Source organism: Pipistrellus hanaki (assembly GCF_964339955.1).
Source record: "Pipistrellus hanaki genome assembly, chromosome: 6".
Lineage (NCBI taxonomy): Eukaryota > Metazoa > Chordata > Mammalia > Chiroptera > Vespertilionidae > Pipistrellus > Pipistrellus hanaki.
The window spans coordinates 72,114,700-72,140,391 of record NC_140508.1 but is presented as its reverse complement, the minus strand read 5'-3'; the positions used below and the strand labels follow the sequence as shown (position 1 = coordinate 72,140,391).

General features: G+C 46.5%; 2 protein-coding genes across 12 annotated transcripts in view; both read right to left on the bottom strand.

Annotated features, from left to right (window-relative positions):
• The window catches only part of CFAP53 (cilia and flagella associated protein 53), a gene marked incomplete at its 5' end in the record, with an annotated part of 24,449 nt that extends 14,437 nt beyond the window's left edge, over window positions 1-10,012 (bottom strand). Inside the window, 4 exons of one of the 2 annotated variants that reach the window (XM_084888937.1) lie at window positions 1,073-1,376; window positions 4,788-4,961; window positions 5,695-5,924; window positions 9,911-10,012. In XM_084888937.1, the coding sequence (XP_084745063.1) occupies window positions 1,073-1,376; window positions 4,788-4,961; window positions 5,695-5,924; window positions 9,911-10,012 (810 nt within the window). Of the gene's footprint in view, window positions 1-1,072; window positions 1,377-4,787; window positions 4,962-5,694; window positions 5,925-8,555; window positions 8,928-9,910 lie in introns of those variants that run through there. The other variant, XM_084888938.1, reaches the window with a different exon arrangement.
• On the bottom strand, window positions 9,905-25,692 carry LOC311625039 (methyl-CpG-binding domain protein 1-like). 10 transcript variants are annotated; one of them, XM_084888918.1, is made up of 17 exons: window positions 25,335-25,691; window positions 23,196-23,330; window positions 19,129-19,243; window positions 18,868-19,034; window positions 18,698-18,780; window positions 18,490-18,530; window positions 18,001-18,147; window positions 17,778-17,906; window positions 17,530-17,604; window positions 17,274-17,390; window positions 17,123-17,191; window positions 16,379-16,546; window positions 15,732-16,031; window positions 15,501-15,593; window positions 15,043-15,174; window positions 14,895-14,956; window positions 10,048-10,161 (listed from the first exon to the last, which is right to left on the bottom strand). In XM_084888918.1, the coding sequence occupies exons 2-17, from the start codon at window positions 23,303-23,305 to the stop codon at window positions 10,089-10,091; spliced, it is 1,881 nt and encodes a 626-aa protein (XP_084745044.1). In that variant the 5' UTR covers window positions 23,306-23,330; window positions 25,335-25,691; the 3' UTR covers window positions 10,048-10,088. The 10 variants fall into 10 exon arrangements, with proteins under 10 accessions (XP_084745047.1, XP_084745044.1, XP_084745043.1 ...); XM_084888920.1 differs by lacking the exon at window positions 10,048-10,161 and adding an exon at window positions 10,909-13,815 and having other exon boundaries at window positions 25,335-25,689; XM_084888916.1 differs by lacking the exon at window positions 10,048-10,161 and adding an exon at window positions 10,909-11,819 and having other exon boundaries at window positions 25,335-25,689.

Below are 25,692 nucleotides of genomic sequence, written 5' to 3'. Positions count from 1 at the left end.
AAGAGTCCAAAATGTAAATGTACCTATCAGCTAGATACACAAAACCAAATTTTAAGCATTATGTTCTTTAAAGTATTCCCCCATTCCTCTCATTTTCTTAGCTTTTGGCTGGCTTGATTGCCTGGCCAAACAGGCAGTTTTAACTGGGCACCAATGCTATTGGGCATTGTGAGTTTAGTAGAATATGTGTGACATTAGTCCTCCTGCCAGAGGCAGCTGAACTCTCCTGAAGGGATAAGTATTTGTCCAGCTGGGATAGTAGATGACGTAGTAATCAGTAGGGGGGAAGGAGGGACGACGGGACGGACTGTTAAAGATTGAGAGACCTGAAAGTAGTTTGCCATGTTTTGGCTTCACCAGGATAGTTTTAATCTTACCTGCTGTGCAATGTAATGAATTTATTGCACCCCTTTCGATCTTTCAATCTCAAGTGAATAATAAATATGTAGTCCTTCTTTCTAAAAAAGACTTATAACAACCGTATTTGGGTTCTGATTTAACTATCAAATAAGTTAGACAATGATGGTGTAATGCTGATTCATTCACAGCAGATGGTTATTGCTGTGTTGGCTGCTGTCATTGTTTTATTAGACAGCCTAAGGAAAAAGAGGGCAGTGCCTCGGCCAAAGAGGTGCTACATGTTTCAACCGCACACTAGTTGAAAATGCTGCAGTAGAGGCAGCAATCTTGTTGGAACTAAATTATTGATACTGGTCATAGCTGTTCCACAGCATTTCTTCATAGGATTTGGAAACTGTCAATTTACATATCATATAGCAAAGTACAGGGGATGTTACCAAATTGCCACTAGCCCTCCATTGCACTGCCAATGATTATCCCATTTCACCCTCTCAAAAAAGGCAGGTGCATTTTTCCTCCTTTCGAAGATAAAGAAATTGAGCCACCGTAGTGCAGTAACTTGCTCTCTGCTGGGCCTGGAAATCCAAAGCTCTGATCATGTTGCCCCGTGAACCGGCCAAGGGCATTGGGCAACCTGTGCAGTCACAGGCCTGCAGACCGGTCCTGTAACCACGGAGTGACCAGCCCGTGACGGGCATGCTAGAAGGCTCACCACGAGGCGACCCTCCTCTTCCTTCAGCAGCTGCGCCGCCCGCCTTCGTGCGTTGATTTCCGTGATCTGGGCATTCAGCCCCAGCCGTGTGTTCTCTTCTAGCTCTTTCTGTCTCTCCGCCTCTTCAGCTTCCCGCCTTTCCTTGGCTAATCGGTCTTCCTCCCAGAGCTTACAGAACATCTGCTCTTCCACCAGTTTTTGCCTTTTCAGCTCCTCATTAAATGCAACCTGTGCTTTCCGCTCCTCACACACCCTCTTCTCGTGGAGAGACTGCAACTGAGCGCGGAACTCCTCGCAGCGTTCCCTGAAGGGAGAATTTTAAAGACAAAACCTTCATGAGACATGGCTCTATTTAGGCACCTATCTGTACAGTCAGATCCTGAAGTAGAAAAAGTCGAAGATCTGGATGTAGGCCCTATGAGCAAACGTGTGATGAGTGGCAGGGAGATAGGCATCATGATGTCACAGACAAAATATGGGCACTGGGTCAGACAGAGCAGGCTTTGAGTCCAGTTTTGACATTTCCTGTGTGACCTTGGGTTGGAAACTTGACCTATCTGAGCTTTTTTTTTTTTTTTTTTTTTTTTTTTTAAACACTTTTAAGGTTTTGGTAAGGAACAGAGGTAACAGATGTAAATGCCTGGTAACTAATAAGAGTGCAATAACTGGTAACTATGATTATTACTACAGAGGAAATACAAGAGAGATGGGCCCCTACAATATTACAAGTGGATGAGGCTTTGGTAGGAAGAGACCCCACATGCACTTTCAAGGAAAGGTCATCTGTGACCGCATAGATGAAGGCTTCCCCATCTCCCTGGGCTCCGGGCACCCGTCCACTGAAGGGGTTTCGCCCGAGCTGCCTTTGTCACCCAGGCTATGTCACCATTCGAGAAAACACGCTCTCACCATAAATGCCCTTTCTTTCAGTCTTGGTTATTCAAATTTCTTCAAAAGTTCTTTTTTTTTAATTTTTTTTTTTTATAAAATATATTTTATTGATTTTGTACAGAGAGGAAGGGAGAGAGAGAGCCAGAAACATCAATGAGAGAGAGTCATCGATTAGCTGCCTCTTGCCCACCCTCTACTGGGGATGTGCCCGCAACCAAGGTACATGCCCTTGACCAGAATCGAACCCGGGACCCTTCACTTCCCAAGCCGACGCTCTATCCATTGAGCCAAACCGGTTTCGGCTCAAATTTCTTCAAAGGTTCTTAAGTGAGCCCTGTGATGTGCATCAATGTCTACACTTCAGAATTACTCCGGATATTTTCAAAATCCTACTCCCCACTTCTTTTGTCCCTCCTCCCAGACCAGACTAGGCAAATCAGAACACCTGGGGTGGACACAGGCCTCTGCAGCTTGTCAGAGCATCCAGGAGGTTCTGGCATCCAGCCAAGCGAGGAGGCCCTCTGACTGAAGGCAATGCTTACAAACATCAAGTCTTCCTGGTTTCAAAATAAAATTCAGCACCAAGAAGCTGAAGTTTGAGAATGGGCTCAATATAGAACTTCTGATGACATTTTACTAGCTAAGACTGAAAGGAAGGATGAAGTCTAAACTCTTATTGCAAGAGTGGTCAATACCTCTATTTTAATAAAAATAATCACTGATAAAAAGGGAAACCTTTTTGTTTGTGAGTGCTTTACTTTCACACATAAAATCTTGTATCATCCTCGTATCTTGTAACTCAAATGTAGGAGCAAGAATTCCCTCCATGTGAGAGTTAACTCAGGGAGCCTAAGTGTCTTTCCAGGAGCAGTAATAATATTGGCAGCACTTACTGATTTTTAATTTGCAGGCATTGTTCTAAGCACATTACAGGTATGGACTTTTATCATCTTCATAACCACCAATGTTACAGTGAGCATTACTGCAAGTTCATTTTCATCATTATGATCAGCCCCCATTTACAGATGAGAAAGAGGAGGCACAGAGCAGTTAAGCATCATAGGTAAAGCATTCATACATTTCATATGTGGTAGAGCTGGGAGTGAAAACCTGGCAGGCTAGCCCTAGAGTTTAGGTTCTTTGGTACCTCATTGTAAGAGTACATACATGTAAAGTGCTTAAAACAATGCCTGACCAGTCATTGACAGAGACAAGTGTTCTAACCATGCATCCTAGGGTGTTTAACAAAAACACCCAAAGCAAAACAAAGCTCAAAACTTTCTACTTTAATCTGGGGTTCAATCGTTCATTGTGTATAAATACAGAACACCTAAAAGAAAATCACAATGTACCAAGAGCATGCTCCATAAAAGAAGTATTGATAAGCTGGGTTTCATCAAAATTAAAATCTTTTTCTCTGTGAAACAGAATAAAACAAAACAAGCTACAGACTAGGAAAAAAATATTTCCAAACCATATATCCTGCACAATGGACTCATATCCAGAATAAATAAAGTGCTCTAAAAACTTAATAGCTAATCCAATTAGAAAATGGGCAAAAGAAATGAAGAGACATTTGACAAAGAGGATGATCTACAGATGGCAAATAAGCACACGAACAACTGTTAGGGAAATTACCAGCCTTTAGGGAAATATATGAATGGCCCATTGAAATTCACTTATTAGTGTCCCCTTGTCCCGCACAGCATCTTCTCAGCAGCCAGCAGGAAGTGTCCAAATCCAACCAAGGACAGGAGATGAGGCTAAACTTCAGAAAGGCCAGATAATCCAAGTCTAATTCTGTCTTGGTTACTACAAGCTTGAAAATCTAATAAAATGACTATCTGTGAAACTCAAGTTACCCATCTTCAAGATGGGGAGTAGCAAGTTCCTTCTGGTGATATGCATAACTGCTCTGGTTTTCCTCACTGCCCTTCTTTAGCAGCTCCAAACCCTGAAACTTCCCATTCCCTCTAGTCTTAGCAGTTTAATTTACTTTGTTAGCAGCTCTATCTGCAATCTGTAGGCACTAGTCACTGCAATAGCTGACTTCTCTTTTGGGCCTCTACTGGGAAGATGCAAGACAGTCTATATGGTTAATAGCAACTTCATGGCAAAAAGAGAAGAGATGGCAAAAGCTTTATCTCTGAACCAGGTCTTGCCTTAGCTGGTTTGGCTCAGTGGATAGAGTATTGGCCCATGGACTGAAGGGTCTCAGATTTGATTCCTGGTCAAGGGTACGTACTTCAGTTGCAGGATCAATCCCCAGCCCTAGTCAGGGTGTAGGCAGGAGGCCACAAATTGATGTGTGTCTCCCACATCGACGATGTTTCTATCTCTGTCTCTCCCCGTCCCTTCCATTAGCTCTAAAAATCAATGGAAAAATGTCCTCGGGTGAGGATAAACAACAAAAAGAACCATGTCTTGATCCCTCCACATGCTTGGTTTTGCTTCTTTCTCACATCTGTTGACCTTTGGATATCTCATCTATTCAGATTTCTTGCGCTGTGAAAAAAGAACTCATATATTCCTTCTGTATTCTACCATACTTTAAACTCAGAGTTTGCTTTTTACTTTATCTTGGGCTATAAGCAATAATGCCGTATATTATACTTGAAATTTGTTGAGAGTAACTTAAGAGTACTTAACACAAAACAAAAAAATCCCTTAGTGCCTGCATTTTGCAATGATGTGTATATAATTACCAAGACTTAAAGGTACAACTACTGTCTATAACCTCTTAAAGCTATACTCTACTGTACATTAGCAATCTTAAACCTTTTTTAATACACATATTTTGTGTGTGTTTTTCTGAGATCATTACCTGAATTGCTGGTCTAGCTTTTCAGCCACAAAATCTTGCCTCTCTTTTTCTTTCTTCTCCTTTAAATATCTGGTTTTCGCTTTCATTTTTTCTTTTCTCTCTTCAATTGTTTCTTCTTTCAATTGCATTTCAGTAAAATACTCATTTTCTTCTGCTGCTAAAAGTTCACGGAGCCTGAAACAAAATGACAAAAATAAAAAATTTAAATTAAAACTGTGATGCCACATACATCATTTTACAAATTTATTTTTATTTTGTTAAATTTTATTTCAGAAGTTCATGTTTAATCATACATTTCACGAGAAGGGAAAGATCATTGCATTCTTCCATAAAATAAAGCAAGTTGTCATTTAAAGCAACAAAGAGAGCTCAGTGGTTGAGCGTCAACCTATGAGCCAGTGTTGCTCAGTGGTTGAGCGTCAACCTATGAACAAGGATGTCACGGTTCAATTCCTGGTCAGGGCACATGCCTGAGTTCTGTACTCTATTCCTGATGGGGGCTTGCAGGAGGCAGCTGATTGGTGGTACTCTCTCATAGTTGATATCTCTCTCTCTCTCCTTTCTCCCTTGCCCTTCCTCTCTGAAATCAACAAAAACTTACTAAAAAATAAAGCACTTATCTGTGCCATATTTTATTTGATCACATATAGATGTGTTATGTAATATATATCTTTAACAAAAGGAAAAATGAGATTTTAATTAAAGTAACAAAATATAAAACAATTATTTTGCTATCATGATAATACCGGTGATTATAAGTAAAAATACTTAGTTATTGATTTGGCAGGAATATGAATATCTCAGCCATGATTCTTACTATAACATTTACTTGATTTTTTTGACTGCTCAATCTCAAGTAGTTTCAGGATTATTTCATCGTCTGGGTCATCAGGCTTGTGAGCCTTACTTGTTTCGTCTTTCTTCAGTGTTGATGAGAAATCCTTGCATGGCATCCTTTATTCTTGTTTTCACAAGACTGTCCACAAATCTGCGGTCATTGTGCTGGAACCAGTCAACTTTCAAGCGATGCCGCTCTAAGGACTTAACGGAATTCAAAATAGCATGATGCTTCTGATAGCTGCGTAGGATTCTCTCCAGCTGTTGGTCAGCCTTTTGGCCTTCGGGAGGCTTGGCTCTCTAAAACAAAGAACAACTATCACTTTTGATAGATCCAAAATCAACAGCATATTTTCAATTAATCATGATCTCCACAAATACTCAGACTAAATAAAACTTGGTACTATATAAGTTTAAGTGGCTAAGGTGTAACTTGTTTGATTCTTTGAGCCTGTACTTAAGATCAAATCCGTCTCAAATATTTCTCAAGTGCCATTTGAGTAAAAGTTCATAGAATTATAAAGTAAAAAATGTGAATGGGATGCCTGAGATTATCTAGTCAAATCAGAGACATCAAGTGATGTGCTCAAGGTGCTTAAAATAGAGCAGACCTGGATAGAACAAGAATTAGAGGTATTCCGACTTTTTACCTTGATCTTGCCACTCAGTATTCTACTGTTTCTCTGGGCAGACAACATAGTTACCACCATCAAAACACTTTCAGTTAAAAGAGGCTACCATGTGGCTATGACCAAGTACCTTATGGTTAGAGCATGGTCCCCATATGCTAAGACTGCAGGTTTGATCTCTAGCCATGGTACACAGAAGAAACTAATGAATGTATAAATAAGTTACCAACAAATCTCTCTCTCTCAAAAATCAATTTAAAAAATTTATAAGAGGCTGCTACCTAAGTACAGGTGACCCTTGAACAAAAAAGGAGCTAGGAGCATACAAAGTCAAAAAATTCACCTATAACTTTAAAAAAAATTTATTTTTTGTTGATTTTTTACAGAGAGGAAGGGAGAGGGATAGAGAGTTAGAAACATTGATGAGAAAGAATCATCGATTAGCTGCCTCTTGCACACCCCCTATTGGGGATGTGCCCGCAACCAAGGTACATGCCCTTGACTGGAATCGAACCTGGGACCGTTCAGTCCACAGGCCAACGCTCTATCCACCGAGCCAAACCGGTTTCGGCACCTATAACTTTTGACTTCCCCAAAACTTAAGTTGTTCCTTGGTATCCACAGGTGAATGATTCCAGGACCACCACCACCACCACCACCACCACCCCCCTACCAAAATCTGTGAATGTTAGTCCACTATAAAAATATTTTAAAAAATAGATCAATGCATAGTCAGCTCTCTGCATCTCTGGACTCCAACTGTCAATCAAAAATAGTACAGCCCTGACTGGTTTGTCTCAGTGGGTAGAGCATCAGCCTGTGGACCTAAGGGTCCCTGGTTCAGTTCCAATCAGGGGCATGTACCTTGGTGCAGGCATATCCCCAGTGAGGACTATGCAGGAGGCGGCTGATCGATGTTCCTCTCTCATCGATGTTTCTAACTCTCTATCCCTCTCCCTTTCTCTCTGTAAAAAAAAAAAAAAAAAAAAAGATAGATAGATAGATAGAACAGGGCCCAGGTTTGGCTCATTGGTTGAGCATTTACCTATGCACCAAGAAGTCACCAGTTTGATTCCCAGTTAGGGTACAAGCCCAGGTTGCTGGCTCAATCTCCAGTGGGGGCATGCAGGAGGCAGCAATGGATATTTCTCTCTCTCCCTTCCTTTCTCTCTAAAATCAATGAAAACATTTTAAAAAATAGCACAGGTATTTATTGAAAAAAATCCATGTATGAGTGAATATCATGCAATTCAAACCTATGTTGTTCAAGGTCAATTATATATAGAATGTATATGAAATGAGTTGTGAGAAGGAAGAAAGGGTGGGAGACAGGAGAGAGCTAAGGAAAGGTATAAAAGAAAAGCAAAACTGATGGTAGAACTTTATTTCTATTTCTATTGTGCCAGGAATTTAATGCAAGGCTATGCTCCTGACATTTTGGGTAACTTGTATTTCTGTAAATATATTCATTTTATACAAACATCCACTAAAAAGTTGGAAATGCATACACCATTTTGAACACATATTGATACATTTAATAAAATTGTATCCTTCATTATCTGATAGCATATCACGTTCTATTGTTAACCTTTTATGGTTTCCTGCATGAGCAAGTTGTTTCTGCATTAGATAATAAGCAATTTAAAGGCAGGGATCAGACTTCTATGGGAGGGTAAACCTCCTAGGGTCATTGTATCTCTCACTTTGCCGTGCATGCAGGAGGAATTCAAGGAATGCCTCCATAATAGCCTAATTACACGTGGAAGTTTTCTAGCCTTTGGAAACACAAGTGCATGGACCTAAGACCAAGCCAGCTTTCCAAGCAACAAACCCTCCTTTTTCCATCCAGGCCTGCAGGGACACTCTGTTACAGGAGAGTTTGCACAGAGGGGCTCTATAACCCCTGGCAACCGCTCACAGCCCAACACCCCTTCCACAGGCAGCCGAATCACCTCCAGCCCAGACCCGGTTTCCTGCTGCCTGACCCACTGCCTTTCCCAGGACACACACACACCGCAAATCGCAAGGAACGAGGACAGCCTTTGGGTGTCTTGGAGACTGAAACTCCTCAAGATCCCAAGTAGTAATTCTCCAAATACAGAATCTAAATATTGTAACTGACGCAGGGGAGGGGGAAGAGGGATGGAACACGAAGCGAAATTATGTTTTTTCGAAACTCAATCCCATTGTGTCAGCACCAGTTTTCCCGAGAGCCCCCGCTGGAGACCAGACTGGGCTCCGCTGGGTCTGGAGTGCTGGAGGATGCAGAATGCAGCAGGGACCCGCACCCACGCCCTCTTACCACCATCACCACTTTGGGAGTGGGGCCCTTAACCTCCCGCTGCACGATGCCAAACCGCTGGCTGTACATTTTCGAGGCCCCTCGGGATGGGGCGCCTGCGGTCGCAGTCCCCTAACGGTGGCGACCAGCGGAACCAGCTTCCGCGACGCAGATGTCAGGTTGCCATGGTGAGCCTCGCGGGGCAGGTGGGAAGGGCGGAAGTTGATCTTGTCACCCTGGTGACCATAGACGCGGGACTTGGGACTTCCTCTGGAAGCGGAGAAGCTGCGCGGGGAGGGGTGGGGGGGCCGGTCAGGGAAGGGAAAGGGGCCCTCAGCACGCCCTTGATTAGGTCTCCCGCGGACCTCGCCTTTTTCCTAGGGTTCATCAGAATAGTAGAAAAAAAGCCTCCTGAAGAGCTAGTAATATTCCAATTGGCTTTGTTATTTATATCCTATAAACAGTCGGTCTAAAAGCACGAGAAAGGTTAGTGGACATTTGGTGGGAAGGTTAAATTTTGTGGCCATCCTAGGATAATCTGGTAACGTAAATCATCACAAAACCTCCTTGTATATTTTTGCAGTTTTTTACAGTAATTTGCAAGATATTTTTACACATATGATGTTTGAGCCTCACAAATATCTTACAGGTTAACGCCGTGGTCAGCAAACTGCGACTAGCGAGCCACATGCAGCTCTTTGGCCCCTTGAGTGTGGCTCTTCCACAAAATACCACAGCCTGGGAGAGTCTATTTTGAAGAAGTGGCATTAGAAGTTTAAGTTTAAAAAATTTGGCTCTCAAAAGAAATTTCAATCGTTGTACTGTTGATACTTGGTTCTGTTGACTAATGAGTTTGCCGACCACTGTGTTAATGGAGCAGCAGGTATTATCCTCATTTTACAATAACGGCTGAGAGCTAAACTGCCTTGTCACCCTGCCCAACCAGTGATGATAAATCTGTTACTAATAAAATCTTATTATTCTGAGCACAAATTAAGAGTTAGACTCGGGGTACTCTAAGATGGGGGGCAGACCCGACGGGCTGGGAGTGCAGTGATAGGAATGGCTGAGTCAAGGGTCACATTGGACCAAAGTCAGGATGTGTGGTTAAATGTGCAAGGAAATCAGGCTCTGAGTATCCGGACCCCAGGGAACCTGGAAGGGGCCCTCAGCACAGGTAGGGACCACTGTTGTATTTCCAGCCAGGAGCAATGTAGTCAATACTTAAAACCAACTAAGAATGACACTTCGCTGCTCTCACTCTAAAGTGGGGTAGACACAGAACACTAGAATATATAGACTACAGAAAAAAAGCCAGTACCTAGCAGGTTACTGCCGTGTTGTAACAATAACCAAAGCACAATTATTGTGCATACCATTTTAAGGCTGCAATTTACTGTAAATTTACATTCCTTAATCACTTGTAATCCACCCACTTCAGATTTTGTATATGGTACTTTTCTAGATTTGGATTCCATTTCCTGAATTGCTGGTTCAGCTTTACAGCCACAAATTTTTCTTCTCTTTTAATAATCTTTTAAAATATTTTTTTTCCTATAATGCTTCTTCTTTCAATTGCAGTTCAGTAAAATACTCATTTTCATTTACTGCTAAGAGTTTATGTAGCCTGAAACAAACAGAGAAAGAAAGAAGTTAGATGGTCGTCTCGGATCCCTGGACCGAGTCCTGAGGGACAGCTAGTTCCTTGACCTTTCAGTCCCACGGGTGTCTGGTCACCCGCTGGTCTCCGGACACCAAATCCTTGGGGAGGAAAGGAGGGAATGAAAACACCCTCGGCCAGGCGTGGGCATTTGGGAAAAGCAGCCTGAGGCACCCCCCAAGGTCGTAGAGCCTGGAGGATCCGGTCGAAATGAGTTTTGGTGACAGGGGGAAGCTACCCCTGGGTGACACCCAACTGCCCTGGAACGTCCCAAGCGTTGGTCCCGAGCTTGTTGTGCCATACCCTCATCAGAGGCAAGCCCCGTAATTTAACTCCAGTTCGGTTTTGCCTGTTTTACCACAATTTGAATCAATTCCCCCATTCGGGCGGAGGCCACGCCCCTAGTCCTCCAGGTCCTGTAGGGGTGAGGGGCAGAGATCCTGGGGCTCAGGTAGGATGGTGGTGGTCCCACCACTCAGGCGGGCCTATTCCAAGGGTGGAGGGGCTGGGCTTGGCGCGGTGAGACTGGGCATTCAGCCAAACCCCCAGAGAGGCCTAATAGGAATTACTTGCCCAAGGTCCTTGGTCAGAACCTGACCTTTATCTTGCCACCCACTATCCCACTTTCTCAGAGGCAGTCAACGCTGTTACCATCAACATGACATTCCCAGAAGACACACTAAGTATATGAATCAGTAAATGGGACAACAAAAATCGTTTAAAAATAATTTTAAAATAGAACAGCTTAGAGACAAAAACTATATTATTTCCAATTTCTATTGGGCCCCAACAAGGTTCATACAAGGGCTATCTTGATAGTTTTCTGAATTCTACAAATTCCATGATAGCTGGAAATCCATTCACCATTTGCAATACATATTGATGTATTTAATAAAATTGCGTGTACTCTATCTTTTTCATTCCTGTACCCAATATTAAGTTCAGTGCCTACCACAGGCCAGGTTCTCAATAGTGACAGAGCGGAGACCCACATTTCTACTGGGTGGGTTTGACAGAATTTCTGTATTGCTGGGTCACCATGAAATCCATGGTCTTCCTTCCACCACTTTGCATTTCCAGCAATGTAGCTTTATGGAGTTATCCTCAGGTAAGTAGTGAGACCCTTTGGAGCGGATTCATGACAGGCTGGTTTTGTGATGCATCACCTTGACTAGCCTAGATTTCCCAGAACTCCCTTCCCCATATGCTTCCGGTTAGAATGGGCTACAAGAAACATTTTATGTGCTAACTGCAGGGAGAAGTGAAACAGCAGCATGTTGTTTTTATGCTTTGAAAGTTGGTGCAGGAGCACCAGGCACTGTTGCAGTTCACACGCTGTCATTTATCTGCTGGCTCGCCTCCTAGGTGTGGAGGGACAGGTCTGCAGCCGCTCCACCTCCCCAGGATCCTCCTTCAGCTTCTCAAATTCCTAGGGAGATGCGTATTTAACTCTGCGGTGAAGGGCACCAGTTTCTTCTGCAGGACACCCACATCATCGAAGTTGGAGGTGGTGAGTGACATGGGTTCCAGGCCATCTGCAGGGGGGGTCCAGCTTGTGCTTGTGGGCGCCAATGTGTCCTCGGTCTCCCACATTTACATCCATCTTCCCTTCCTGATTGCCTGCCCTGCAGACTTCAAGCTCCAGCATTAGATGCAAAGACAACAGCCTTAAAGAGACTGTTTAACCAGCTCCCACAATTACGTATGGTTAAATGCCTATAAACCCCTTAATATACATATATATACATATATACATATATATAAATATACATACATACATATATATATAAAATCTTTTTATCAGTGGTGCTGCTTTTCTAATTGTACCCTGATACACACAATAACCAGATTCTTATTTCATCAGTCAGAATACCAATCAAATCAATTTCACATAGGACATCATTGTCAAAATTACCAGAATACTAGGGTGGCTGGATCCTGGGAGGAGCAAAACAATAGCAGAAAATTATCCAGTCGACTCTGGCTGAAGTAGGTGGGACAAGGCTAAGAAAGGGGTGGAAGAGGGCTGTATCATGAGTTACAATAGGGAAATAGCTAATCTACCTCTGAATCATCCAAAGCTGCAAGGCTGGAACTAGAGTAAGGCAAGGGATGCACAAAAGCTACAAAATGTAAGGGGGCACACACTCAGTCCTGACCTTGTAAAGCTGGCTAAGTGATGACCCCATGTCTAATCACTTTTAGCACTATGCAAAATATTAGACAGTGAGGCAAGCTGAGCCAAGACTGGCCCTTCGACAGGACTTGAAGCAGAAACTCATACTCCTTGTAGATGGGCTAAGAGCAGAAACCAAGCACAAATGTCAAGGGGCAGGGGGCACAGGTGGTCAAGAAAGATGAGCCAAGCTGACAGCTCTACTTCGAAGACTGCTTTGGCTGAAGAGAAGGAGGAAAACGCAAAATGGACAGCAGCCAGTGTGGAAAGACACCTTTTAGGATTTGAAGAATCTTATGCAACACCAGAGACCTGGAAAGAACCCAGTCTCTGGATGCACAGGTGCTCTAACAAGGAGACCCAAGCACTCAGCCTTGGCACTCCCTAGACCAGGGGTCGGCAAACTTATTAGTCAACACAGCCAAATATCAACAGTACAACGATTGAAATTTGAGAGCCAAAATTTTTAAACTTCAACTTCTTCTAATGCCACTTCTTCAAAATAGACTGGCCCAGGCCGTGTATTTTGTGGAAGAGCCACACTCAATGGGCCAAAGAGCCGTATGTGGCTCGTGAGCCGCAGTTTGCCGACCATGGCCCTAGACCACGCTAGAGACATCAGTGTAAAGGATTTGCTATAATGCTTAAAATTAATCCACCTTGTTTTTGGAGTTGCTGAAAACTTGTTACTAAATTATTACACATTGCTGAACTCAGGATTACAGTTTATAGGTTAATGGCTTAAAGAACAAGGCTTTTACATTAATTAATGGTTTAATTCTAGACTCTATCAATACTAGCTGTTTGACATTGGACAAGTTAATTTCTGAGTGTGTCTTTCCATCTGCAAAAATGGACAAAATCAGTCTTTCTGAAAAGACCATTCTGAGAAATAAACTGGGTCCCTAAGGAAGAATCACCAGATTGCAGTTCCTTTCCTTATTTATTCACATTACATTTTCAATTGCTGTCTCCCTGAGGAAATGTTTAGAGACACTGCCAGGTCTCACCCAGAAGCCACGTCATGTTTATGAAGATGGATTGTTTAGCTTGTTTATGGTGGCTCTACTTCTACCCCCAGCCCCAATCGCAACTCCTCAAACTTCTTGTCATGTTCAGGCTTCTGGGATTTGCACCATTTGGAGCAGATGCACCAACTTTCTAGTTTCTCTTCCTTTCTTCCTTCCTTCCTTCCTTCCTTCCTTTCTTCCTTCCTTCCTCTATAAGCTCAAAGGACTGAACAGGCCTGCTCCTCTGGTTTGGTGGTGTTTCCAGTTCCCACTGACTCCTACACAAGCCCTGGCAATCGCTTTACGGTCCAGCCTCTGAGTAGGTCAGTGTTGTCTCTCATAAAGCCGGTCTGTAAATTTCACCTTGAATCCTACAGTCTGCAGAAGCCTCCAGTCTACTGCTTTCTAGTTCCAGGTTTTTTAAGGTCCTTGGACCTAGAGAAGAGGGAGCAGGTCTGCATGTTGAAGGTTGTTTGCTATGTACAAAATGGAGCATCACAAAACCATTTCCTACTCTTCTTCCCTTAATTATTCCTCTCTCCTAAAATCTTCCATTACAAACAGCACATCACTCCCTTCTGTGTTATATGTAATGGTTTCATGCACAGGGAAACTGTTTCCCCAGTCAGATTATAAGCTCCCTGAAGGCAGGAATACTCCTGAAAGACGAACGTTCCATGGTCATTGTATTCACTGCTGTTACCACCCACACTGCAGTGTATCCAGCAGGGACTTAATCAGTAGCTCTGTAATTGCCCAAGTGCAGATGGAGGGACTTCTGGCCTGCAGAAACTAGTTTGTAGGAACCAAAGAATCCAGGTGCTGAGGTCAATAGTTGACATTGTCTATGTCTGGGGCTCTATGTGGGGCCTGTCATCTTTCTGCAGAAAGCAGCATTCCCTGTCCTCTCACTATCTCAGTCCTTACAGGCACCTAGCCTTCATCCTGTTGCCAGGCCTGCAGGGAGAGTTCTGAATAGCAGATGAAACTGTTAATAAACTCAACAGACTCAGGCCCAGGCCCTGGAAAGGCTCAAGAAACATGGCCTAACCCCCTCTAGAAGGTTCAGGTCTAGTCCAAATCACACTCTTGTGTGTCGACCCAGATCTCCTGCTCATCCACCGCTATCCAGCCCACCTGGACATTTCTTGGAGACTCTAAAGGCATTGAAGACCCCAAATGATGACTCTCTGAGTACAAATTTAAAGTCTGACTCTTGCTGGTTTTTTCTTAGGGACCAGGCTTTACTTCCTTTTTTCTTTCTAATCTCATCACAGGACAACAAATCCTCTCCCTTAACCCCCCTCCCCCCCTCCGACCCTCCCCAAGAGGAGCCCTGACCTGGACCTCAGGAAATCTCTAGGCCTACACATACCTCCTCACTGATCATGATCAATACAGTGTGGGGCCTTTACCTCCTACTGCACCATGCCAAAATACTCAAGGCTCCAAACTCAAGGCCCACATCTGACCGGAACCCACCCCATCCCCACCCATCACTATACGGGGCACACCTTGGCAACCAGACTGCTGTGTCCCGAAGACGGGTTCCACCCAGGCTGAAAATCTCCGTGATCTGGGGAAGAATTAACATCATGGGTCAACATGGCTGGCTAGGTTAAAGGTAAGTCAGGGCAGGGTGCGGTGTCCCTGAGCACTGACCACTGGCGTGCCAGCCCCTCGTGCCTGCTCCTTTGGGGCTGAATCAGAGGCGGAGTCATCCTTGCTCTTCTCTTTTTCCTCCTCAGAGTCAGGTGGCTCTTGCTTCACAACTGGCAGGCCTGAGTCTACTGCCTGGGAGAGGTGGGAAATAGGCAACAGTCAGAAAAGCAAGGTTGGCCTAAGGAAAGAGTCTCTTATCAGCCAACCTGTCACCGTGCTCATAAACCTTTCTGTCACACTTCAGCACAGGGAAACCATCTGTCTAAAATGTTTCCCATTCCCCTCAGATTTCCATTTTTCTATTAGCTGGGCAGCAAGGCAGGCAAAGCTAGCTGCCTGGGGAAGGCAGAGTAATTCTGTGGAAAGGCTGCAATCAGCATACCCGTTGCTCTGCTCAAAGAACCACCATCACGGCTCACCATCACTCAGCTCACAGATCACCCATCACTGAGCCCCACCTTGCTGGGGCAGCCACGCAGCGATACGGGAGAAGTCAGGATGGCTCTGCCTGGTGTCCAGTCTTCCTGAGCATCCACTTTCTCTTGCTTCACCTGGGATAAGACCACAACCCAACTCAGGCCAGGGCACTGGGCCCGCTGTGTGAAGGAGGATTGCAGCAGACTTGGTCCCAGCTTCCTGGAACAAGGCTGGACAGGGTTGGGAAGGGTAGGTTGAGGTGGGGCCCTCACCTGCAACAGGGGTTCTGTGGAAGCTGGGGCAGGGCCAGGTACCTGCACAGGACTGCTTGCACCCTCCCGTAAGAACACAAGGTCAGTGCCAGGCGGGGGCAACACAAAGCCATTGCCTGTTTCCTGTTTCACTGGCGTCTGGGCTTGGTTTGTTCGGACTGTGGGCGTAACCGAGGGGGTCTTCAAGGAATGGCCTACACGGGGCCGTCGAGTAGATCCTGGCCTCTTTCGACGAGGGATAGGTGGGGGTGACGCTGCCCCATCCTCAGACCCTGCCCAGACATTTGGCAGCAGGCGCTTCTGTGAGAAGAGGTGGGGTGTTATGGTCACCTGACGCAGTGACCTGACCACACTACCCTGCCCTGGCCAACAAGCCTGCTGATCCCCCGAACAGTACCAGCAGAAAATCTGCTTATATATGAGCCCCTTATCACTGAGCCTGCTTGTCTCCTGTTACCAGTGCCAATGCTACCCAAATTACTCATTTACATTGGCTCGATGTCTAACTAATCCTGGACCAAACCCATTGCCCCACTCACCCCTCTGAAGCTGCAAGACCCATCTGGCCCGTCCCACCCACCACCCCCAGGCACTGGGGGACCCAGCCTAACCTAACGTGCCCACCTGACCCTTCCTGCCTTACCCACCATGGCAAACTGCAAGCACTGGCGCCAACGACACTTCTGGCGCTTCTGGTTACTGCCTCCGAATTTGGGCTTGTCGCAGCAGAAGTCACAGTGGCCGCAGTCCATCCGCCGCTGGCAGGCTGCACAGGCCCCACACTTTCGGTTCTGCCGGCGGTTTGTGTAAGGTTGCTGGGGACAGGGGAAAAAGGGTACTGTCGTTAAGACTAGTACAATACTAGTACAGTTCCTGTTGTTCTTCCACTAGCCCTGTGGGAGGGACCTAGACACACAGTAGTTTAGCCTGACTCCCATTTCTCACACATCAGGCACTGTCACTGTACCAAATACCTCTCGATACTATTAGCATTGTGGCTGCTCCAACACAGTGTCCATTACTCCATCTGCTAGTCCCCACTAGCTACCAAGACAAGGTCTTTGACCTCCCCACCTCTAGTAGGATTCTGCTGACCCTCTATTAGTACCTACCACACCTGCTGCGTCTACTCACCCTATGTGAACTCGGTCATCGTGGCAGCTTTTTCTCTTTTAGCCCCACCAGAATGTTACTTCACGTGGCATTAGGTACTATCACTGCACCTGTTGATCCCATATTAGTCTCTCCCCATTGTCTGCTTATCCCATACTGGTACCCATTACTGTGCCTTGCTCTTCCCCTGTTAGGCCCATTGCAGCATGTGCTTCTTTGGGCTTAACCAAGTGCCTTAGGAGAGTCTAGACCTGCCCAGGTAAGTTGGGGCCACTCACTAGCTCGTCCTCGTCTACACAGTAATAGATGAACTCAGCAGGTGATGAGGGGCCCAGGGCTCTGGGGTGCTGCAGAGGCAAATGGGGTGGGGTCATGTTAAGTACTGGGTAAGATTAGGGTTGTGCCTTCCCCCGCCCTCTAGGGCCTCACCAGCGCTGGGGTCTTTGGAGGCTGAGGTGGGGGAAGTGGAGGTAGTGGCTGGGTTCTGGAACGCCGTCGGGCAGCCATCTTGGAGTCACAGCCTCCCCTGCGGCGGCTACGCTTACCCTAGGAGAAAGCCAAAAAAGTAGATTAGTTTAGGCATGGTGGCACCAGACAGACAGGACCCTCCCTCCCCACCCCCCGCCCCCAACGAATGCAAAAAGCATGCGTGGGACAGACAGACATTGTGGGATGGGGCACTCACAGCAGGGGGAGCCACAGCTAGGGGAGGGCGTCGTTGACATCGTTGATGGCGGCGACGCAGGCGATGGGCAAGATGCTGGCAGACAGGGCAGGTAGGTAGGGCCAGGAAGGTGAGAGAAGGGGAAAGGAGAAAAGAAGACATGAGGTGGGCAAGGCCAGGTTGGGAGGAAGCAGCAGCAAGTTTAATAGCAGAATGAGCTCTGCCCCAGCCCTGGCCCCACCAGCACCGGCCCCTCCAGCCTGACTCACTCGTAGACAGCGCCGCTGGATGCACCTCCACTGGCGCCTGAGACCAGGGCGGGGAGGGCGAAGGCAGACTCGGCAACGGCCACAGTCCTCTCGGGTCTGACAGCCCCGGCACACTCCACACCCTCGGCTCTGTTGGGGGGCCAGAGGCATGATGCACGGGGCTAGAGCTAGGAGGGCCAGGGGCTAGGGCTAGCCTTGGGCCCACCCCACCTGCCCAGCTCACCTTTTCCACAATCTTGAGGCACCGTCTCCGCTCACACTTGCAGAATAGCCCCGAGGCCACATCATGGGGCAGCTGCAGAAGGCAGGTGGAACAGGCCCCGCAGTCCTCGGTTACCCGACAGGCTGCACACTCTCCACAGCCCACACGCTGCACGGAATGGGTGGGGCAAGGTCACAGACTGAGGCAGAGTGACTCCAGGAGCACTGTCCTCAAGAGTCTGCTGATCCTACATTAGCTCCCATCACCATGTCTGCTAGTCCCCCATTTGCTTTATCACTGTATCTGATAACTACTGATTAGCCAACATCATTGAGGCCTTCACAATGTCTACCATTCCCATTAACCTCATCCACTAACACCCTATTAATGCCCATTACAGTCTGCTGGCTGTACTACATGGATCCATCACCATTCCTTCAGACCTCCACTAGCTCCCATTACATCTTGCTCCCACCACCCACTTGTGAGGAGGAGGTAGGTTATGCTTACCTTAAACATCCTCTGCTCCCGGTTGAAAGCAATTCTCTGTGCTGGGGGGAAGATAAGAAAAGATGAGGAAAGGGAGCATTAGATATTTGATCTCATCCAGTGCCTCTGCCCTGCTATTCACCATTCAATGTCCAGCCTGACACTGGTGACTAGATTGACACCAGAACTATTCCAGCTCCTATCTCCTCCGGTACCAGGACCCACTCACCTCTGCAGTCCTTGCACAATGTCTTGAGCCGCTGCCTTCCGGTCCCATCCCCTGAGAAGCTGATTCCACAGTTCTCACAGTGCCTGGGATAGGAATCATGAGTGTGGGGCCCTGAGCACACCCCCAACCACAACCCTCACCCCCTTGGCTCACTTTAGGCCAACACTCACCCAGGTGCAGGGAGCGACGCTGGGGCCGTGTCAGCATCAGCCTTGGTTTTAGCCCCTGGGGCCTCCTTTCTAACCTCAACCCTCTTGGGTCCAACCTGACATTTTCGAGCTTTAACTGGCTTCGAAGGCTTCTTCCGCTTCTTTCCGGGGAGAGCCAAGTTTTGGACCTGGAAGAGCAAGGGCAGGAAGAATGCAGGTCAGTGGGTGGATTTTAGGTGGCTCAGCCCCCCTGGCATCTGGGTACCCCACACTGTGCAGCACCTTGGGGGCTGGATAGCACAGGATGCCTTGTTTGAAGTCGAAGAGGCTGAGGTCGCACGAAGGGCCAAGGTATCGGATCAGCTCAACTTTGCTTCGGATCCTGTCTCCTGTGGGGCTGGGGGTGGGCCAGAAGCGATAAGTACGCAGGTGGAGCCATTGCCCCTCCACCCACTCAATTCCCCTGAGAGGTGGGCAGGCCTGCAGGGTTGGTGGAATACAGAAGTAGTCTGAATCTGCTTGGCCAGGCCCTATCCCAACTAACCCTAGTAGCAAGAATATTGGTGTATAAATACCAGCAGATATAAAAACATTAATTAATAACATAAATGCAAATGAATGTGCATGTATTTACTACTATAACGTATAATACTAGAGGTATTCTATATAAGTTAAAATAAACACAAATAGGAACACAAATACATTAAGTAAAATGGAAATGTGTTAGCAGTATATATTAACTACACAGACAAACAAATTTATGTAAGGAAAAAATGTTTAAAAATCTACATATACAGCCCTGGCCAGGTAGCTCATTTGGTTAGTATTGTCCTGATATGCCAAGGTTGCAGGTTCAATCTCCAGTCAGGGCACATACAAGAAGCAACCAATGGCTCAGGGGGCATGGCTCAGTGGTTGAGCATTGACCTATGAACCATTATATCACGGTTCAATTCCTGGTCAGAGCATGCCCAGGTTGGTAGCTCAATCCCCAGTGTGGAGTGTATAGGAGGGAGCCAATCAATGATTCTCATCACTGATGTTTCTATCTCTTCCTTTCTGAAAGCAATAAAAATAATCTTATGAAATAAAAGGCTAATATGCGAATTGACTGACAGCAGAACAACCAGTTGCTATGACATGCACTGACCACCAGGGGGGCAGATGCTCAATGCAGGAGTTGCCCCCTGGTGGTCAGGGCGCTCCCACAGGGGGAACTTCCATCAGCCAGAAGCCCTGAGCTAGGCTCATGGCTGGAGAGTGCAGTGGCAGTGGCGGCAGCACTAAGGGTGTCCGATTGCCAGCTTAAGCCATCAGTCAGACATCCTCTGAGGGTTCCTGAACTGCAAGAGGGTGCAGGCCAGGATGAGGGACCCCCTGGGTACACGATTTTCAGGCCTTTAGCGTGTGTATGTATGTATGTATGTATGCATGTATGTATATAGGAAGCAACCAATGAATGCATAAATAAGTAGAACAAATCTGTTTCTCTCTCCCCCTTTCTCTTCTTCTAAAATCAGTCAATATACATACATATAAAAATATATACATAAATATATATACAAATAGATGTGTAAACAAATAAATGCAACTACATACAAAATAAAGTTTAAGTAACTGATGTTAGGACACAATACTCCACAGGTCTCTTGCATTTCTGTATGCTTTGCAAGAAAGGCACAAACTGTCCTTTGCTATTAACTGTCTTTTCAAGGTTGTTTGTACAGTAAATACGTAACCTTGGAAGGTAAGAGGAAGGGTCTCCTTCTAGCGCAAAGGGAAGATATCCTTACTGTCCTAAACATTATAAAAGACTGAGTCCTTAAGGTCAGGGTTCCTTACCTACAACATAAGCCAGTGCCTGTGCAGTGCTAGTTAGCCTTCTTCATTTCACCTTGTTCAAAGTGGATTTCAGGGACTCATTCTGGATACTGCTATTGCTAAGAGTAATAAGCTCTTTCATCTCTGACCCAGGAATCTCATATCTTCCAACAGCACCCACAAAACTATGACATTCACTGATCTTGAACTTTGATTCACTGATATTAAACTCAATAGCTGTCTTGATCTAATTAGAGTAAAATCTCTGATCCTTGACAGTTCTTGATAATTGCACTGACATTTATAAATGTTGGAAGTTTTATATGCTAAAAATATGTGAATGTAAAATTAAATATAAGCAAATGTAAATATATTTATAATTTTATTATTCTTACAGAAAACCAGCAACTTAGACAAAGTTCAGAAGAGAGTAGAAAATTTAATAACGAATATATCACAAATATATCTTAAATCCTTATGCATAAATTGTTTATTAGTATGTATGTTTATGAATTATAGTCAAATTTAATTATCTTTGGTAGTTATGTTCTAAAGTCAGCTTGAATACTGCATTAGTGAATATAGAACCACTGCTCCTGGAACTACAGGTTGGTTCCTATGAGCCTGTAGTCACAAAATTTTTGTAAACTAATCCTATGTAACCTTGTTTTATGTGTTTCTATGTCAAAATACTCTATCCTACCTAATAAAAGAGAAACATGAAAAGTGACTGCACCTTCGCTATGCCCACAAGCCATGCCCACCAGCCAATCAGGGTGAGTATGCAAATTAATCCAACCAAGATGGCAGTTAATTTGCATATCCAGTCCAGAGTGAAGACTGAAGACACCGTAGAAAGAAGCTAAATACTGCAGAAGGGAGCGAAGCTGAGGAAAAGCAAGCAACCGGGCAGGGGAGAAGGAAGGGAAGCAGGCAGGCTGGGGGAGAAGAGAGGGAAGTAGGCAGGGCAGCAACCGCAGCAGGAAGCCCTATTGTAGGAATCTTCCTGCAACAGGCCTCTAGTTTAATATATTCTTCTTATAAATAACTAACTGTGTGGTCTTTGAACGATGTAAAGCCAGGAGCTTTGAAGTCTATCTCCATCAGATAGGTTTCTTTGCCAATGTCCTTGTAAAATAATCCAGTCTCATCAGCATTGAAAATCTACTCTTCTACATAGCTGCTTTCCCACATAACACTGGCAGGTATTTTTAAAAATCTTCCGCAGACTTCTAATCTGCCTTACATGCAAATTTAACATTTTTCACAATATATCACCTTTGAAACGTTTGAGATAGCCAGCACTAGTGACAACAGGTTTAACATTTTTCTAAACCTGAGCAACATGACTGTCACTTCTGGGCTTTCAAGCCTCATAATGCTGCCCACTACACTTTATTGGTCAGCATCGCATAGATCCACACAATTAGCCAGTCTTCCACCTTTTCCTTAGCTTCATCATGTATTATAGATACTTTCTGAAGCAGCCTCGTGTACAAATTGGCAAATTTCCTCTTCTTTTTCTAGATGTACCACACTTTTGATTCACTATAATGAACTCAGAGCTGACAATACTGAAGCTCACACCTGAATGAAGTTCATTTAACACTAGTGCCCTGTTGCACAGATTCGTGCATATTGAAAGGAAATTAATTAGAAGGTGGCTGGCGGGGTGTGGCGGACTGGGTGAGAAGGGCCGCGGCGGCGACAGCTACCTCCCTTGGTCCCTCTCCTGCAGGCCGAACCTGGGGCGCTACCTAGGCTTAAAGGGTGTCTGCGGAATGAGCAGGTCCCTCTAGCAGGTGGGGTCCCTTGCTCTGTCCTGTGGGGATCGGCCCAAAATTGGTTCTCCAAAATCCTGAGGAGTCCCGGATTGCGAGAGGGCAGTTCTTAGGTGACACACCCAGAAATCGGGCTCCCTCCTCTCTGGTATCAGGGTGCGTCATCCAAGAACTGCCACTGTCAAGTCACCGGAGCTAGAGGCTACTGCATTGAGCACCTGCCCCCTAGTGGTCAGTGCACATCATAGCAACCAGTCATTCTGCAGTTCCGTCGATTTGCATATTACCCTTTTATTATATAGGATGTATTTTCTCCTACTGCACATCACAGATTTCTTGTACTTATTAGTAGAACACTAGATAACACTTAAGCAATATGCTTGAGGGCCATTGCAAACAGCACAAAAATTTGAAAAACTCAGCACTAAGTAGACCATGAAAAGGACTTGCTTATAGTACAAGTGCTGGGATAAGAGGGCTTTGTTCAACCTGGGAATAGGTGCACCAGGCTGGTTAAATTGTTTTTGTTGCTTTTTGCATGTCCATGATGACCATGAAAACATAGCTGAGTAATGACTTTGGGGGTACAAAGTGTAGTGAGTAGGTGAATTTACAAATATGGAATCTGCAAATAATGATCAAATGTATATGCATTTTAGCCCCACCCATAAATTTAACCACACCCCAATTTTACAATGCCTAACCAGGCTAAGTCCTACCCCTGACTGCCCACAACCCAACCAGTACCTCTGGTAATAGGTGTCCGAACGTCCACAGGTGGCACCTGACTTTCGAAAAACCTCACGACGCTTCCAGCCGGGGCCCAGGGCTGGGCAGTCCAGCCACTCCTCAGCCATGGGAGCCACAGGAAGGAGCAGGGGCCTGCAATATGGAGGAGGCAACAGGAGAAACTGAGCCTGTCGGAGGTGACATGTTGTGCCCCAGGCCACATAAACCACTGGTATCTATTAATACTTGTGTAAAACCAGGGACCTGCTATAACAGTAATAATTTCCTAGTTTATAAGTTTGTAATTTTAGGGTGAACTCTTAGAGTGACATATTAAGGGTCAGACTTGACCACTTAGGTAGCTACCTCCGTGTGTGTGTGTGTGAGACGTAGATAAAACTTACCCCATATTCCTCCTGTACTCCACCCATAGGGATGACACATTACTGATAACACTTGTGTGATGACCTATGTTACTGATAGCCACCTGAACTGCCGTGGGCCAGAACAGGCTTAAAAAATGGGTCCCCGACTTCACATATCGATCATCCTCTTGCCCCACGCTCCACGCTGCCTTGCCCCACACCAAACCTCCGACCGCGAGACTTTGGTCGCCCTCCTCCTGCTGACTCGACCCAGCCAGACAACCAGCCACCCAAAGACAGATCTGCCGCTGCCTGCAGAGGACGCCACTCTCCCCTGGGGACCGCGTTAAGTCTGAGCCCACGGCACCAGGAACCTTGTGAGTAATCAAGTGTGCTGTGTGATTCGCAACTGCATATTCTTGTGTGGCGTAATTCCTCCGGCAGTCTTAACTGTATTAATATAAGGTCAGATGATAATGCCTACCCTCAGTCCTGCTTGCTTAGAGTATAGTCTCTTTGCTAGCAACTACTTAAGGTCTGAACACCTGCGCGGTTAAGTTTATTTCAAGGGGCGCCTTGGATAATGCCCCATTTACTCTACTCGGACACCTGCCACAAGCAACTGGCTGATATAAGGAAGAGAAATCCCCATTCCCACCAATTCTTCCCTGTCCTGGCCCAGGAGCTTGACATTTGTCATCCTCTTGACCTGGAAGCCCCATCCTCAACCCAAGGCTTCTCCTGCCTCACTTCCAGTGCCCTGATCCCATTCCTTCCTCCCCATCCATCCTTCACCCGAGAGCCTGTCATTTCTGCCCACTGCCCACCTCGGAACCTTTCACTCTTCCTCCTTACTTCTCCCCGTCTTTGGTCCAAGAGCCATTCTCTCTTTGATCTACTGGCTCCCTATCCCTCCCTTTGTCACCTCCGTCCTCGCCATCATCAGCTCAAGAGGCCCCATTCATTGAGCCCCCAGGCTGCTTTCCCAGCACTAGACGTCAGTGCTCCGATTCCCATTCGCTCCCGTTCTTGACCCAGGAGTTCCCGTTCTCTCTCTTTCCTTCCCTGTCGGATGTCCGCTTATCCTGCTTCCTCAGTGTTTACTCGATTTCCTGTGTTCTCTACCAGAGTCCCAAATTCCTCCACATCCTCACCCTGAACAGCCCCTCATTCCTTCTGTTCTCAGCCTGAAGGTTCCCTCTCTGTCGGTGTTCTGAGCCACAATCCTCTCTGAGATCTCCCACTCCTCTCCTCTGTAGTTAAAAGTTCCCTCACTCCTTCCCAGTAGCGTCCTCCTCTTCTCTCCCACTCAGCAGCCCCAGAGACCCCGGTTCTCCCCACAGTTCGAACGCCCCGCTCCTCTCTCATTGTCCCAGGACCATGCCGTCTCTAACTGTCAGCGTCCTGACCCCCTCCCTCTCCTCGTCCTCCGTTGGCTATCCTGGCCCTCCCTTTCCAGATCCAACGCCCCCAGTCATCTTCCTGAGAGGTCCTCGTCAATCCCCTCGGCGCTCAACACCCGTTTCTCTCTCCTCAACCCGAGAGGCCCCCATACCTCCTCTCACTCCTCTAAGTCCTCGTCCAGAATCCCGGCACCGCCACTGTCCACTGTCCGCGTCCTGAGCCCCAGCCCGCTCCGTCTTCCGCCTAAACCTCCCTATTCCAGCCCCTCACTGTTCCGAAGCCGCCATTCCTCCCGCTCCTCGGCCTGCGGGCCTCCTCCATCCACGCAGCGAGCCTCACGGCTCCCCACTCCGCCTGGGCGCTCTCCACTGCCACCCGCGACTCTCACCCGCTCTGCACCGGGCCGGGAGCTTTCACAGGTCTAGGTCCGCGAACCCATAACGAGGGCTCCCGCCAAGGACTCCGGCCTTGCCCAGCTCCTCTTCTTCCTCCTCTGCAGCCGCTCCGGGGGTAGCTGTCGCCGCCGCGGCCGTTCGCTGCACCCGAGACCGGAAATCCGGGGCCCACCCCCAGCGTTCCGCTCCCCGAGAGGCGCCTGCGCACTAATGCCCGGCCAGCGCTTGCCCTTAGTGGGCAGCACTGCGCGCCTGCGTGCTGAGTCCCGCTGCGGCGCGCGCCCCTCGCCCAGATCTGCTGCGCTTGCGCGATGCAATCCAAGTCCACTGGCCTCCCTACGGGAGACCCGC

What these genes read in the sequence shown, in the direction of transcription:
- LOC311625039 (XM_084888916.1), bottom strand. Translation starts at nt 23,305, where the DNA reads ATGGCTGAGGAGTGGCTGGACTGCCCAGCCCTGGGCCCCGGCTGGAAG. An exon ending in GCGTCGCTCCCTGCACCTGG is followed by an intron (nt 18,781 to 18,867) that starts GTGAGTGTTGGC and finishes TTCCTATCCCAG; the next exon opens with GCACTGTGAGAACTGTGGAA. An exon ending in TCCAGCGGCGCTGTCTACGA is followed by an intron (nt 17,605 to 17,777) that starts GTGAGTCAGGCT and finishes CCTGTCTGCCAG; the next exon opens with CATCTTGCCCATCGCCTGCG.